We start from the raw sequence: 17,818 nt of genomic DNA, 5'->3' as shown, positions 1-17,818 counted from the left end.
GACAAAAAAAGTGACAGGGGAAGGAGCTCCAGCACACAGCCTGTGACTGACAGCCTCAGGCTGTTCCTGTGTGAAGGGGTGTGTGTCTCTTTCATCCAATCAGTTCTTAGAGCGCTCCCCACTGAGCTGTAAATTCTGGACTTTGAATGGATATAGAGAAGAGAAGACTGTAAATAAACAGGTATAACTTATGCAGGGAGATTTGTTTATTATCTGTGTGTCACCTGAGGCCAGTCACTTCACTGGGTATATGTGAGTGTTTACAGCCACATTAAGGCTGGGTTCACACTGCTGCGGCTAGGAGACCCGGATGTGATTCGCACCGCACTGCAGTGCAAATCACATCCGATCTCTGTGCGATACGAGTTCAGCCATACAGATAGTATGGCTGAATTCGCATCACACCCGCTCCAAACTCGCACAGGACCCTTTTTTTGGTCCGCAGCAGAATCACACCATGCGATCCGATTCCTGTCCGAGTTTGCAGATCGCACTGCGATATGCGAACTGATCTGGGGGTGTCATTAAGGTTTCACTGACACTCCCAGCAGTCCGCATAGGGCAGTGTGAACTGCCGGCGGGAGGCATGCGATGCGGGAACCCGCCGCGGATTGCTTCAGTGTGAACCCAGCCTAAAGCCCATCAGAATTCCAAGTTAAAATAGGCTAAATACAATTCAGGTGCATCAAGACAAAAATTAGTTCAATGTCTTAAAGTCTGTTTTTTTTAGAAAGCAGCCACAGCTTGGGAAGAAAAGCCTTTCTCCTGCCAGCATGCTGCAGAGAAGGAAGGACCTTTGCTCTCTGGGTAAAAGCAGTGGTCTCTCTGTAGAGGTGTGACACGTCTCCTGGTGAGTCAAAGCTATAGCTCTACAGTCCGCAATGGTCATGCTCCCTGCTGCTTGGAGATCTCAGCTCTGACTCAAGGGGGATATTAGACCTCTGCAAAGAGACCACTGCTTCCAGACACACTGCAAGATCCTTCTCTGCAGCATGCTGGCAGGGGGACAGGCTCTCCTACTCAGACTGTGGCTACTTTTTAAAAGGCAATTGTAAAACTTGCACACATTACATTTTGATGCATCTGGAATGTATTTAGCTGATTTAAAAAGAAAGTTGACTAGGGCCTAAACAGAGCGCATTCTGTATCGACTCATACGCTGGAAACTGGGATCTGACAGGTCCACTTGAAATGTTGCTTATTTATGAAGACTTATTAGGCTTTAGGATGTATAATACAGAGGGGTGATTGTTCTGGGACAGCCGAGTGTCACTGTATCGGGGACACACTGCAGATGGTAAATCCGGATACCATGTGACACATGCCTGGGCCCCCAGAGGCTGAAAACACAACATGTAGGATGCTAAATGAAGTGCCTTCTATATCAATGTGGATATTGTGTCTGGAATGTTATATATAGATATATAGTCACACGGAGGGAGACCCCCCATGGCAACATACAGCTGTAGATAAGGACTCGGGGAGGGAGTGCATATAAAGCTTGTACTGTGTGCTGTACTGCCATTTATTTAGAATGGCACCCAACATAGATCTACAGTAGCAGGCATTGAGCTAAAGCTGCAACGCACCACAACACACACACCATGCGTTGTGGTGAGCTGTGTTCCTAAAAAAGTAATGTCTGTTTGGCAGGCCCTTCATAATGAATGAGCCTCCTTAATGCAGTGCATGTAACACATGAATTATCAGAAAGTATACAATATATAGTATCTCACAAAAGTGAGTAAACCCCTCACATTTTTGTAAATATTTTATTCTATCCTTTCATGTGACAACACTGAAGAAATGACACTTTGCTACAATGTAAAGTAGTGAGTGTACAGCTTGTATAACAGTGTAAATTTGCTGTCCCTTCAAAATAACTCAACACACAGCCAATGTCTAAACCGTGAGTACACCCCCTAAGTGAAAATGTCCAAATTGGGCCCAGTTAGCCATTTTCCCTCCCCGGTGTCATGTGACTTGTTAGTTTTACAAGGTCTCAGGTGTGAATGGGGAGCAGGTGTGTTCAATTTGATGTTATTGCTCCTCTCATACTGGTCACTGGAGGTTCAGCACGGCACCACATGGCAAAGAACTCTCTGAGGATTTGAAAAAAAAAAAAAGAATTGTTGCTCTACATTAAAATGGCCTAGGTTATAAGAAGATTGGCAAGTCCCTGAAACTTAGCTGCATACACCATACAGCGGTCTAACAGGACAGTTTCCACCCAGAACAGGCCTCGCCATGGTCGACCAAAGAAGTTGAGTGCAGGTGCTCAGCATCATATCCAGAGGTTGTTTTTGGTTGAAGGGGTGGGGGGGTCAGCCTGTCAGTGCTCAGACTGTATGCGTCACACTGCATCAAATTGGTCTGCATGGCTGTCTTCCCAGACAGAGGCCTCTTCTAAAGATGATGCACAAGAAAGCCTGAAAACAGTTTGCTAAAGACAAGCAGACTGAGGACATGGATTACTGGAACCATGTCCGGTGGTCAAACGAGACCAAGATAAACGTATTTGGTTCAGATGGTGTCAAGCGTGTGTGGTGGCAACCAGGTGAAGAGTACAAAGACAACTGTATCTTGCCTACAGTCAAGCATGGTGGTGTGAATGCCATAGTCTGGCGCAGCATAAGTGCTGCTGGCACTGGAAAGCTACAGTTCATTAAGGGAACCATGAACTGCCATCTGTACTGTGACATACTGAAGCAGACCATGATCCCCTCCCTTTGGAGACTGGGATTCAGGGCAATATTCCAACAGGATAACGACCCCAAACACACCTCCAAGATGACCACTGTCTTGCTAAAGAAGCTGAGGGTAAAGGTGATGAACTGGCCAAGCATGTCTCCAGACCTAAACCCTATTGAGCATCTGTGGGGCATCCTCAAATAGAAGGTGGAGGAGCGCAAGGTCTCTAACATCCACCAGCTCCATGATGTCATCATGGAGGAGTGGAAAAGGACTCCAATGGCAACCTGTGAAGCTCTGGTGAACTCCATGCCCAAGAGACTTAAGGCAGTGCTGGAAAATAATGGTGGCCACACAAAATATTGACATTTTGGGCCCAATTTGGACATTTTGTATTCACTTTTGTTGCCAGCGGTTTAGAGATTAATGGCTGTGTGTTGAGTTATTTTGAGGGGACAGCAAATCTACATTGTTATACAAGCTGTACACTCACTACTTTACATTGTAGCAAAGTGTTATTTCTACAGTATTGTCACATATAAAGATATAATAAAATAGTTATAAAAATGTGAAGGGTGTACTAATTTTTGTGAGATACTGGCTCCAATTCATCCCAACGGTGTTCTATCGGGTTGAGGTCAGGACCTGACTGGCCTGCACACACTCCTAAATCTTGTGGACAGCCTTCCCAGACGAGTTGAAGCTTTTACAGTTGCAAAGGGTGGGCCAACTCACTATTGAACCTTACGGACTAAGACTGGGATGCCACGAAAGCTCATGTGCCTGTAAAGGCAGGTGTCCCAATACTTTTGGTAATTGATTGCATATATATATATATATATATATATACTGTACATATAATTTATGTAAATATGGTACATTGTGTATATATATATATATATATATATATATTTATTTTTATCTCAAAAAAGTGAGTACACCCATCAAATATTTAATTATAGCTTTTCATGTGACTACACTGAAGAAATTACACTTTGCTACAATGTAAAGTAGTGAGTGTACAGCTTATATAACAGTGTAGATTTGCTGTCCCCTTAAAATAACTCAAGACGCAGCCTATTACTGTCTAAACCACTGGCAACAAAAGTGATTGGAACCTGTCCAGTTAAACTGCTGTATGGTCTTGGCCACCATGCTGCAGCTCAGTTTTAGGGTCTTGGCAATCTTCTTATAGCCTGGGCCATCTTTATGTGGAGAAACAATTATTTTTTTCAGATCCTCGGGGAGTTCTTTGCCATGAGATGCCATGTTGAACTTCCAGTGACCAGTATGAGAGAGTGAGAGCGATAACACCAAATTTAACACATCTGCTCCCCATTCACACCTGAGACCTTGTAACACTAACGAGTCACATGACAACAGGGAGGGAAAATGGCTAATTGGGCCCAATTTGGACATTTTCCCTTAGGGGCGTACTCACTTTTGTTGCCAGCGGTGTAGACATTAATGGCTGTCTGTTGAGTTATTTTGAGGGGACAGAAAATTTACACTGTTATATAAGCTGTACACTCACTACTTTACATTGTAGCAAAGTGTCATTTCTTCAGTGTTGTCACATAAAAAGACATAATAAAATATTTACAAAAATGTGAGGGGTGTACTCACTTTTGTGAGATACTGTATATACACGACATCAGTGCAGACATCAGTTTTCAGTAATGTTCCTGCCTCACTTTAAGGGCATGCATTGTGACCAATCATATATAACAGTGGGGAGCTGTGTGGGCCCAAGAGTTTAGCGTTGAATTAACTTTAAGTATGAATTGGGGCCAAAAGTTTATCTTGAAGTCTTCTTTGTCCCCACATCGTGTACATTGTGGCTTAAAGGGGATGTGAAACCAAAACCTTTGCTTTTTTAGTTTTGGATAGAGTATGGAAGGCATAAATCAATCGTCAAAGGTGGGATTTCATCTTACTTGTTCTTCTATCATCCTGGGTGGTCACCAGGGCAGAAAATAGGGAATGTCTACCCAAAGTGGAAATTGATTTTAACCTTCCATTTAATCTAAAATGAAAAATATATTTGACTGAGGTTGTTCTTTACGCATTACGGATAAATGCAGCTTTTAAGATCGAAAGATTTACAGATCCTCAAGATCCACAATTAATGTAAGTGCAGAGGAATCTAAAATCTGAAGGCCAGAATAATTCAAATATTCTGGTAAATTTCAAGCAAAGTTTATAATGGTCCAGATTCAAACAATGGCTGTAGTACTTTGGGATCTATGGATTCCGGCATATCACACTTTATGAAGCGCGAAAAACCCACACAGAGTAACGTGTCATTCATGGAACACAGAAAGTGGAGAGAAGATGGAAACATAAAAATCAATGTAGCAAGTAGAAGACATATTACTTGTTTCATGAGTTGTATAATAGTACACATACACAAGGGAATATTTCAGAAAAAAACATCTCACTATAAAAAGATGACACAATAGGCAACCTATACACAATACGGCCAAAAGATTGTTGACACCTGACCATCAAACCTTTCTTTAAGCCAAAAGTATATGGGTCCCCCCTCTAAATGATTGCGTTCAGATGTTTCCAAGGAAGAAGACTATTAATAGTGGTAGAAGTTTGGTGAAGACCCTTTTTTGTTCTAACATGACTGTGCCCCTGTGCAAAAGCCAGGTCCAAAAAGACATGGTTTAACCAGATTTGTGTGGAAGAACTGGGGTGGCCTGCACAGAACCCTGACCTCCACTCTACTGAACACTTTTGGGATGAACTGAATTGGCAATTGTGAGCAGACATCCAACATCAGTACCTGCATAGGTGTGTGCAACCTATTGCATTAGGGTGTGCGCCCCAAATGTATTAAAACATGGACAGTGTTAGTATGGCAGTGGACTTGTCAGTAGGGCAGAGGTTGGTGTCAGTTATTTTTTTTTATTACTATTACTATTTTTTTTTTTTAGGAGCACTGTCTGGGGGCTTTGGTGAAATATCCGCAGCCGGAATTGGTGCTGCTCGGAATGATTAGGTTGTGTCCAGGCACACCCTGCACCACAGCTATGAGTACCTGACTTTACAAACTGCCGCAAATTCCCACAGACACACCCAAAGCCTTGTGGACAGCCTTCCCAGGAGAGTGTTATAGCTTCAAAAGGAGGAACCAACTTCATTTTAATGGCCATAGTTTTGAAATGGGATTGTCAACAAGCTCATGTACAGTAGCTGTAATGGTCAGGTGTCTACAAACCTTTAACCATACAATGTAAATGTTGACTTTCAGCTATAATCTGATCACTGTGGATCTGCAACTATCTTTTAACATATCAAACTGACAAATGTATTCTTATGGAAATGGAATGGGTTAGCCCACAAAGATGATATCACAGTTATGGAAGCATCTACTGGTTTCCCATATCTCAGAGGCTCCATCCCTGAGATCTATGCATCTGTGTCCTCAGCTCCACCCAACTGCTATAAGAGACTACATTTTTCACACATTTTACACTGTATACAGTTGAAGGAGTGAAACTCCTAGTAAATGTGAGCAGAGCAGGAGATTTCAGGGTAGGAGTCTCCAAGATGTATCATGGGCAAAGCAATCCACCAGCTTCCATCAAATGACTGAAATACATGAAGTCTGTTTTTTCCATATAATCTGTATGGAGTATGTCAGTTTCCAAAAATATCCCCAATTATGTATGTATGTGTCTTATGGAGGAGATACCAACTCAGATGACATATAATGTGCTTAGCTAGCAATCCCACATCTCATATCTATCAACATCAAGGGTGTAACTTAGCCATAGGAAATGGGGCAACTGCAATGGGGCCCAGTTGTCTGCTTGTACAGAGAATTATGCAGGAAGCAATAGCACATGGTAAGTACATTTTGATACAGGTAATCCATGTATATACAGTATTTTGGAACTCTCAATACACTTGATATGCAAGTAGTAAGTATTCTGTATTGGAAGAAGAATTGTCATTGAATTAGAGATCAGAGAGGCAATAGTTTTGCTGTGGAGTACCATTATACATAGTTACAACTCTGATCAACGTTAACAGAAATGAAAGACTTTAGTGCTGTCAATCCCAGCTAATGAACACCATAAAGATAATATGATGCCAGAATAAACAGCCTCACCAAAACGGATCTTCAGGGAGGTTCAAAATTACAGCCAGCATATTCCTGAAAACCTCTGCAGATGTGTTTTCCGCTCTGCCAATCCTCCTGGGCCTACAGGCAAAGTTTCATGGGAAGAGAGCCATGTTGTGAACAGTTTGGTCTGCCTACCTATGGCGGCGGTTGAGGGTGGGCCTGGCCAGTAGTCGGTCTCAATCTTTGGGACTTCATTGGGTGCTGGAGCGTGGGCAGCTGGAAACTTGGAGGATTTGATGATATCGTCGGAGCTGTTGGCGAAGGCTGCCATGGCAGCTGCATCTGGATGGGATCAGGGAGGAATTCGTATGGCTCAGTGGGGAGAATGTGCCAAGGCAGGAATGCCAACCTGTTGCATCATGTGACCAAGAGCCCCGTGCACCAGGACAGTGTGATCTCATCCCCCCCTGCAACCAGCTGATCACCACACTATTCTTAATAGTCCAGTTCTGACAACTCCCCCCAAGTGGCCACAATCCTAAAACCAATAGCTGACCAGTCTATAGGACGAGTCTACTTAAAAATCTAGACTATATATTTATGTCAAATTGTCTCCATTGAACTGGACTTAGTAAAACGAAAGGGTTTGACATTTGAAGCATTATTTAGTGAGTTTGATGTTTTTTTACACTTTTTTAAAAAAAATTATCAAAAAATTATCCTGTCAAAAACTCCTCTTTTCATAGAATAGACCTTCCATCTCCTTCCTCCTTATCCTACAAGCTCCACCTCTCTGGTCTGCCTCTGCCTGACATCACTTCATTTCATTTCACACAGTCATTTCAGAGGAGTGGAGGGGTGATGGGGGATTTTCATTCAAAACACCAACCAAACAACTAGGTACACAACCACCCATTGCCATTATGCTCCCAGTGTCTGAAACATGTTAGATTGTGCATTGCAGTAGAGACTTTTTGACTGATAGAGCAGAACCTGCCACTTACAATCTGATATTTGAGATTTTTGAAAGATATTAAAATATAATTCAGGCAGTTATGCTACCAATGCAGTCAATGCAATCTGTAAATAGCAGACTTAAAAGAAATCTTACCCCCCCCCCCCCCCACCAACTGCATGACCCTACTTCATCGAGGGAGCCAATGCATTAATTGGAGACATGGGCGATCGTGCAGAAAATGTGCGCATTCCTCGCTGTGTGATCCTGGAACGCTGCAACTCTAGCAAATATTTGTCTCCGGCCCTGAAAGCTGCTTCTGATTTTCAGCAAAACCTTTTCCTTCCTTGCAATAAGCTTCACCCAGAAGAGGCCAATAGACTTAATCCAAGAATTTCATTCAACAGCTTAGAAACTGCTTCTACTTTCTCTGGTAATTATTTTCAGATTATGAGTTTATAAAAGTTTAAGCCCAAAAATGGTGTAGTGATAGGCAGGTCAGGGAAACAAACCCTAAAGTTTTTTCTAGAATTTTGGTGACATAAACCTGTAAGGTCTCTTTTAAGAGGACCAGTCTGGACAGTATGGGATCTGACATTGCAGTTCATTGGAAGGTGCAAGTTTAGGGGGTTTTCCATTCTTATCTAGGCTTTAGAGAGTCACTGAGCTGGAAACAGTATTCAAAACATTAAAAAGCATGGATATATGCGGCTAGGGAATGTACAAACACTAATATGCACAAAAATGTTTAGCAAACATATTGTCACTAAATGAGACTGACACTCTTTAATCTAAATTTATTCCAAGAAATGTAATTAAAAAAAAAAATAAGTATTTGATCCCCAAGCAAAACATAACTTGGTGGAGAACCCCTTGTTGGCAAGCACAGAGGTAAGACGTTTCTTGTAATTGGTTAGCAGATTTGTATACATCACAGGAGGGATTTTGGTTCACTCTTTACAGATCTGCTCTAAATCCTTAAGGTTATTTGGCTGTCGCTTGGCAACTCAAAAGTTTCAGCTCCCTCCATAAATTTTATATAGGATTAAGGTCTGGGGACTGGCTAGGCCACTCCATGACCTTAATGTACTTCTTCTTGAGCCACTCCTTTGTTGCCTTGGTGGTATGTTTTGGGTCATTGTCATGCTGGAAGACCCATCAACGACCCAGCTTCAGTGTTCTGGCTGAGGTAAGAAGGTTATCATTCAAGATCTTACAATACATGGCCCGTCAATGCAGCAAAGTCGGCCTGTAGCTTTAGCAGAGAAAAAGCCCCAAAGCATAATGTTTCCACCTCTATGCTTGACTATAGGGATGGTGTTATTAGTGTCATAACCAGCATTTTCTTCCTACAAACACAGCGAGTCAAAATGAATTCCATAGAGCTTCATTTTGGTCTCATATGGCCACAGCACTTTCTCCCAATCCTTCTCTGAATCATTTAGATGTTCATTGGCGAACTGCAGACAGGCCTGTACATGTGCCTTCTTGAGGAGGGGGACTTTGCGGGTGCTGCAGGATTTCAATTCATGGCGGTGTATTGTTTTACCATTGGTTTGTTTGGCGACTGTGGTCCCAACTGCCTTGAGATCATTCACAAGCCCCTCCCATGTAGTTCTGGGCTGATCCCTCACTTTTCCCATGACCATCCTTACCCCATAAGGAGAAAACTTGAATGGAGCTCCAGACTGAGGGCAACTGATGGTTATTTTGTATTGTTTCCATTTGCAAACAATCACTCCAACGGTTGTCTCCTTCTCACCAAGCTTCTTGTTGCTGGTCTTGTAGCCCATTCAAGCCTTGTGCAGGTCTACAGTCTTGTCCCTGACATCCTTTGACAGCTCTTTGGTCTTGCCCATGATGGTAGGTTTGAATGGAAGAAAGAGATTCTGTGGACAGGTGTCATACACATAACGCATTGTCATTAGGCGGACCGTCTTAAATTGACAGGACTAATCTGTGTACCACATGAGCACATACTGTAGCCAGTCTGTGGGAGCCAGAATTACTGTTGGTTGGTAGGGGATCAAATACTTATTTTACTTTTGTATCATGTGCTTTTTCTGGATTTTTTGTTGATATTCTGTCTCTATCATTTAAATTCATCTGTAACAAATATAGACCCTTCATGTCTTTTGTAAGTGGACAAACGTACAAAATTTGAAGGGGATCAAATAATTATTTTCGTCACTGTACACACACACACACACACACACACACACACACACACACACACAAAACAGACTTTTTTTCTGCAATTCTATTTTTTTATCTTCATATGTTCTATAAACATCTGGCCACAATCCCTGTCTCTGAAATTTTACGCAATCCTAATATTTCCTCACAATCCTAGTTGAGGCTCCAGATTCCAAAAGCCAGAAATTAGAAGCAGTTCTGTTCTGGATTTAGTTCATCCCTAAAGGCCTTATTTTCTTAAAGGGATAAGCCAATCTCTTAAGATTTGCATAGCGTTTTATGTTGAAACATAAATATGTCACAGCGCAGTCCCACAGAGGTGACAGCAGGGAAGACACAAGTTTGCCTCTCTCTCCTGTCCCTGACACTACCTGACTCTACCTAAGTGACCCCGCTAAGGAGAGGATCCCACCTGTTCCTGGTGCACAGTAACCCACAAAGCCTGCAGTACCAAGACAGATCCAAGAGAGGCTCATGCACAAATCAGAACCACCCAGAAAGTTAGAGGATTATAAAGAATTAGTGGCAGAGAAGGAGAGGGGATCAGGCAGGAGCCCTAAACAGCTGACCATACAGTGCTGGGGATAAAGCTACTAATTGTAACGTCCTTCCCCTGTGTCTTCTAAACTAATGATGCTGACAGATGCTGTATCTTCTATAGGTGTGTATGTGTGCATATGTGTGAGTGCATGAGTAATGACAGGAAAGGAGAAAAGAAAAGTTAAAGAAATAATAAATACAACAAGAAAGAAGGGAAACAAAGGGAAGGGAAAGCAAGGGAATAGAAAAGAAAGGATGGGAAGGGAAAGGAGTAGAAAGAAAATTAAGGGATGGGTCTAGAAAACAGAGAACGGGAGAAGAAAATGAAGCAAACATAAAGAAAGGGAAAAGGGAAGAAATGGAAATGCAAGAAAGGAAAGAAAAGGAAAAAAAATGCAGGGATGTGAGAGGTTAGGAGAGAGTAAAGGAAAGGAAGGCAAAGCAAAATCATAGGAAGGTAGTGTAGCGGAAGTGATAGGAGAGGAAATTAAATGAATGAAAAAAAGGAAAGGAAAAAGGAGGAAAAATTTTTAAAAAAAAAGAATGGAAAGGAAGAGAAAGGACGAGCAAGGAAAGAACGGGGAAGGCAAGTGAAGCAAAAGAAAGGAAAGGAAAATGAAAGTAAGGGCTAGTTTGCACTTGTTTCAAAACATGGCTTCAGACACGCTTTGTTAAAGGAGAAGTCCAGTCTGAGCTTTTTAGACTGGGCTTCTTCTCTGGGTCACAGAAGTGCAATTCGTTTTGCACTCCTGTCACATGTTTTTAGCGAAGATCAGTCTGAAGTCCGCTCTCCGCTGACATCACTGCCATTAGTCGAAGCAGCGCGTCATCCCGACTTCCCAAGTCTGGATCTGCCAGCTGCCTTAATTGATGGCAGTCTCAGAGAGCCACTGAGAAGGCCGCTCCCCACCCCTCCACAGCTCATTGCTCTAATGAGTGTGGAGGAGCAGAGAGGAGAGACGCTGACTGGCAGTCAGCAGCTCTCCGCTCAGGCATCTGTGAGAACCAAGTCATCGGCAGTGTTTGATCGCTCGGTTCTCAGTACAGAGAGGGCGGGGGACAGATGCGGGGAAAAAATAAAGAAAAGGGAAAGAAAAGGAAAAAAGGGGAGGAGAAGGGAATGAAAGGAAATAGAAAGGAAGGGAGAGGAAAATAAAGGAAAAGAAAAAGGAAAGGGAAGTTAAGGAAAGAAAAGGAAGGGCTAGGTAAGGTAAGGAAAGAAAGATATGGGGGAAAAAGGTAAGGAAAAGGAGAGCAATGGAATAAAATGGGAAGGAAAGGAAAAAAGGAAAATGAACAGAAAGCAAATGAAAAAAAAAAAAGGAAAGAAAAGGTAATTTAAAAAAGGAAAAGTGAAAATAAAGAAAAAGAAGAGGAAAGGAAAAAGAAAAAAAGGAAAGGGAAATAAAAAGGAAGAAAACAACAAAAGGAAGTTGGAAGGAAAAGAACAAAAAGAGAAGCAAAGTAAAGTTGGAAGGAAGAAAAAGGAAAGGGGCTTAAGGGAAAGGATTGCAAGGCAGGGAAGAGGGAAAGCAATGTAAGGGAAAGGAAGAGAAACAAAAGAAGTTGCAATGAACGAAGGGAAAGAAAGGAAAGGGAAGGTCAGAAAAAGAAAGTTGTAAGGGAAGAAGCAGTAAGGAAGAAATGAAGTGGAAAGAACATGAAATCTGAATGTTGGACAAATAAACGTTCTTAGTTGCACTGTGCACATGAATCTTTATGTGGCTCTGGCGCTCTCTGGTGGCGATTTGTGATTTTACACACAATACAGGACCCCGAAGCCCCGTCTCAGAACAGAGTGATGGAGAGACCGAGGCGCTTTGTACACTATATAAAAAATTGGATGTGTATTGGATATCTACACAAATGTTTTATTTTCTATTATTTGTATTTACAGGCCTAGTGCGTGCAGAGAAAACATTTCTATTCTATTTCATTTTCTGTGTGATCCTTCTACTCTCCATCCATTTCTTTCTCTTCCCTGATTTTTTTTTATGATAAAATGTAACAATGGAGAGACGAAGATTCACAGGGACATGCTAAGGTATCCTGAATTTTATAGAGGTGTTAAAGAGTGGGAGTGCAGGAAATGAGAAGAACAGACTAAGCCAAGTGCCCAGAAGCGCTTTGTGGGATTGAGGAAGCTAAGTACTTACTGAGAAAATACGATGAGGCCGCAGGGCACATATCATGTTAGGAGGGTGACACACACAACACACCATGAAACAAAATAAAACAAGACAATGTTACAGAGATATGAGATGGGATGGCAGAGATTCATACGTTTACAGATAATTGGAGCTGTAGGGGACATTGATCAGTCTGTACGCATCCAGCGAGAAATCAGAAAGTGCATGGTGGAATTTCTTGCTAAACCAAACTCTTTTTCTTCTAGGGCTGGCCATACATTATACAATTTTCTTATTCAATTTCCTTTAGATTTACCTTCAACTATGTAGTGCAGGAGCCTGCCTGATTGCATACAAATTGAAAGTGTTCAGGTTTGACCTCATATTAAATGGTTTTGTTCAATCTAAACAAAATTGTAGAAGAACATTGTATAATGTATGGCCAGCCTAGGCTTAAGAGACCCAACCATCATCGATTAGTAGGATTTCCTACCAACCTCCAATTAGCAACTGAAACTAGCTCCAGTCACAATGAAATGAGCCGGTTGTTCTGGTTAATTTGGTTCTACCACTGCAACGATTTGGGTTAAATGTTACCCACTGAGTGCCAACAGCAGGAAATCTGCAATCTCACACCCAGATTTGGGTATATTTGGTTAAAGACATTTTACGTTTATAAAAAAAAAAATATCATACATGTATATACATAATTTTTTTTTATATATATACATTACTTTTTTTTACTGCATCTGCATGACAAGTGGGAGTTTAGGGTGATGTGACACATAATGAAGTATTGAGGATCTACATTTAATTAAATAAAAAAGATCAATTTTTAGGAAGCAAAATATTGGTTGCGCTAAGCCACGCAGTGTCGGTGGGACCACTGAGAAGATGGACATGCATAGGCCAGGCCACAAATGTAAAGCAACAGGCAGAAATGACTATCTGCAATTCAGGGAAAACTTTACCTTGCTGTTTGTAGATGGGGGGCTTCCGGTACATGTTCACGCCTTGGTCTGCGGAAAGAAAGAAAGAATTTGTTAGCCAGCATCGGAAACTCCAACAGACGACAGAGTCACCGAGAAATTGCAACAACACCGGCTTTGAAAGTCGGGGTAATAATGAGAAAGTCGTTTTGCCACACTACACATAAAACAAACAGATGTCAAAAAAACTGAAGAGATATCATCATATATTATTGGCAAAAAAGACATAAGACAGATGGAGACACGAAGCATGGAAGAACCCAACAGAAATGTATACGTTTCTTTTTTGAGACAACTGGAGCTGCAGGCAAAATACCATCCAGCTGGGTGGATGAAGCATTTCAAAGGATTTATGATAAAACCATTTTTTTCCCAGTTTATTTTTAGGTCAACCGATGTACTAATATTACAGCCTTTTATAAATTCTATAAACAGGGGTTTATTTATTAAAACTGAACAGTGCAAAATCGGGTGTAGCTCTGCATGGTAGCCAATCAGCTTCTAAATACAGCTTGTTCAATTAGACCCCTTTCACACCACACCGCCGGATTTTCTGCGCATTTCGGCCGCTAGTGGGGCGCTTTTACCCCCCGCTAGTGGCCGCAAAAGGGTTAAAACTGCCGGCAATACACCGCAATAGCGGCGTTTTGCCGGCGGTATTACAGTGCGGCCCACATTGATTTCAATGGGGAGCAGCGATGGAGGAGCGGTAAACACACCGCTCCTTCACCGCTCCAAAGAAGCTGCTGGCAGGACTTTTTTCTGACGTCCTGCCAGCGCACCACTGTAGTGTGAAAGCCCATGGGTGGGGGCACCCCTAATGGATGGGCCGCCACTGAACTGGAAGCTGACTGGTTTCTATGCAGAGCTGCAACAGATTTTGCGCTCTCCAGTTTTAGTAAATCGACCCCTAAGCTGGCCATACATTATACAATTTTCTTATTTAATTTCTTTTAGTTTTACCTTCAACTATGTAGTGCAAGGGCCTGCCTGATTGCATACAAATTAAAAGTGTTTAGGTCTGACCTCATATTATATGGTTTTGGTAAATCTAAAGGAAATTTTTACAAGATAATTGTATAATGTATGGTCAGCCTTATGGGCCGTACACACAATAGGATTTTCCGACAAAAAGCTCACATCGAAGATTTGTTGTCGGAAATTCCAACCGTGTGTATGCTCCATCGGACATTTGCTGTCGGAATTTCCGACAACAACTGTTTGATAGCAGGTTCTCAAATTTTCAGACGAGACTTGTGTACACAATTCCGACGCACAAAAGTACACGCATGCTCGGAATCAAGCAGAAGAGCCACACTGGCTATTGAACTTCATTTTTCTTGGCTCGTCGTACGTGTTGTACGTCACCGCGTTCTTGACGTTTGGAATGTCTGACAACATTGTGTGACCGTGTGTATGCAAGACAAGTTTGAGCCAACATCCCTCAAAAAAAAAAATCCACAGTTTGGTTGTTGGAATGTCCGATCATGTGTACGCGGCATTATACTTTTTAGGACTGTGCATTTTTGGGTACCCTTTTCCCACAATGCAAAATATAGATGTAAAACAAAATCCAGAGGTACAGCTATGAAAAAAATGAGCTGAGCCTGAGCCCCCAATGCTGTAGTAGCAGTTTGTTAAAGTGGCATTAAACCCAAAACCAAAAATGTGATATACTGCAGCTTACTGATCATTAGATGTGGTGGCTGCATTCATTTTCTTTTTTTTTCCCTCTGTGTTCACCTGGTGTTCTGGCCAGTAACACACCTCCTGTATTACAACGCCCCCACTCTGGAAAAAGAGCACCTGTGGACAGCAGCATTATCAGTCTGGAGGGATGGAGGAGTGTTATATGTAAATAACAGGGTATCCTCGAACCTCCCACTAGGGGTGGCACGGGCCTAGCAAAATAGTACACAAAAAAGAAATGTGCTTAAAAACAACAATATTTATTATACACAGGTTAAAATCAGGGTGTACAGTCTAAAAACATGTGAAAAAATGCTGCCAAATTTGTTATACAACCAACAGAGCCAAAGGCGATGGTGGGATAAACGCGTTTCATCCAAACTGAGCTTCTTCAGGACCCACTTGGTGTTCATTATATATTAACCCAAAAAAGCAGATGGAGCGGAAGATTGATGTGGAGATAGCACACAGTAAATATACAAACAGGATATGAATAAGATTGATAGCTTTCTTTACACAGGAGGATAGCTCAATTTAAACCCTGTAGGTCAGGATAATGTGAAGGGAATTGATGAAAGTCACAGCCATAGATGGAAACCCCACTAGCCATCCATATGGGTCACTAAAAGCGTCAGCCCTGCATACAGCCAGAAAAGCAAAAAGTCCAGCCGAATCGGCCGGGAATAAAAAATGGCAACGAGTGTTAGCTGTGAAACCAACCTCCAGCTAGTACTTTAAAAGCAGTTAAAGCAAACTGTTTTTTTCCTGTTGGAATAAAGGTTTTACATATATAAATAAAAGCTGACTCTTGTAAGCACCCTTGTCAGTGATAAATGGTTTGTCTCATCTCTGTTTGATACATTCTGCTGGAAAGCTTGTTCTTTTGAAAAACAGACTTACTGGCTGGATCACCAGATGAAAATAGAAGAATGAAAGCCTAAAAAATAAGATGAATGCAGCCACAGCCTTTTGGAAATGGTAAGTTGCAATGTAATAAATGTTTGCTTTTGGGTTTAATACCACTTTAACTGGAGAGATAAAAATTATTTGTTAAACCATAGAAAATAAAACAGTTGCATTTGAAAATATAGAAAGCGAACTACAGTATGTAAAGTTCAATGTAATGTACTATGTAGCCAACTATGCAAATTGATGTAACGATGCAGTGTGACACCATGTGATACCATTACGCTGGTCATACATGTGGCAATTTGATAAAGTAGTAGTGGTTTTAAATGAGCATATGGTTTTGCACTGACTGAACATGGCAGAAAAATCTGACACTCAATTTCACCAAATTGCTGTAATTTTTTCCTGTTTTTAATTCCATTGCAATCCAGCCTTTTAATAAACTGTATTAAAGGATAAGTGCAAGTTGAAAACAAAGGACACAATTACCCCTTTCCTCCATTTACCCTGAATTAACCAACCCCTTCCTACACAGATGCATACACACCAGAGGCTACGGCTTTCGGATCGAAGGCGAGTATGCATCTGAGGAGGGAGAGGGTGAGTTAGGTTAGGTCAGGGTAAAGGGGCAATTAGGATAAGTGCCCTTACCGTGTATAGCTGTAAATTGACCGCTTGACTGCGCAATCGACCAAGTTCTGGTAGTCAATGAAAATTGTGGGTGGCAAATTGCTTAATTTCCGGTAAATACATTAGTGGTGTATATAAACAGTAAACATCCTTGTGACAGCAACAGGCAGAGACAGGTAGACTTTATGGAGAGATCTGGCGTCTATAAGTTTTGTTTTGAAGGAATACCTTCTTCCTAAGAGCCCAGGGCTGGGCTCTGAGGAAGGTATTGCTTCGAAACGTGTCAGCCGGCAGTGGCCCCTGAAATCTCCTCTGTTACCATCTAGTTGGTGTCTTTTGTCATAGACCAATTGGTGTCATCTGGAGATTATTTGTATCATGAGTTTCTTCCATACATTTGTGAGTAGCTTTTTAACTTAATTTTGTAATAAAATATATCCAAGTATAATGCACAAGGTTGGTACCAACCTTTTGTTCTTTCTTCTCTTTTGACTGTTAGGATACCCCTATCCCCTATCCCTGGGGGCAGTAAGGCCTGAGGCATTATCCACCACAAACTCTAGTCCACCTGGTAACTCACTCATAATTCTGCACTTAGACCTTTGCTTCGGGCTGCACATCTAATCACAGTCCAAATCTTGCTGACTTCACCACTGTAACATTTCCAAAACACGCTCCTTTTTTAGTCAATGACACCACCAAACTTCTAATTCACTCCCTTGCTCTCTCCCCTTGACTACTGCAACTCCCTCCTCGGTGGGCAATTTCTACAAAGGCTATCCCACCTTCAGTCTATCATGAATGCTGCTGCCCCTCTCATCCGCCTTATCAGTTGCTCAGCGTTCACCACCCCTCTCTGCCAATCCCTTCATTGGTTTACTCTCAAAAAACAAATACATTTTGAAAATACCACAACATACAAAGACATCCAAAACTTTGCCCCTAGCTACATCACCAACTTCATCTCAAAATTTCACCCAAGCTGTTCTCTTTTCTCCTTTGAAGACCC

At 41.8% G+C, this 17,818-nt stretch overlaps 1 protein-coding gene across 31 annotated transcripts in view; it reads right to left on the bottom strand.

Moving 5' to 3' along the window:
- ABLIM1 (actin binding LIM protein 1) overlaps nt 1-17,818 on the bottom strand; it is a 472,724-nt gene that overhangs the window by 30,065 nt on the left and 424,841 nt on the right. For 17 of the 31 annotated variants that reach the window (XM_077454959.1, XM_077454952.1, XM_077454943.1 and 14 more), the window contains 2 exons: nt 13,564-13,611; nt 6,968-7,114 (listed from right to left, as the gene is read on the bottom strand). In XM_077454959.1, the coding sequence (XP_077311085.1) occupies nt 6,968-7,114; nt 13,564-13,611 (195 nt within the window). The remainder of the gene's footprint in view (nt 1-6,967; nt 7,115-13,563; nt 13,612-17,818) is intronic. The other 14 variants (XM_077454961.1, XM_077454958.1, XM_077454942.1 and 11 more) reach the window with 2 other exon arrangements.

This window comes from Lithobates pipiens, unplaced genomic scaffold, assembly GCF_037356315.1.
Source record: "Lithobates pipiens isolate NorthernLeopardFrog02 unplaced genomic scaffold, aLitPip1_a1.2 Scaffold_25, whole genome shotgun sequence".
Classification (NCBI taxonomy): domain Eukaryota; kingdom Metazoa; phylum Chordata; class Amphibia; order Anura; family Ranidae; genus Lithobates; species Lithobates pipiens.
This window is presented reverse-complemented; position numbering and strand designations above follow the sequence as displayed.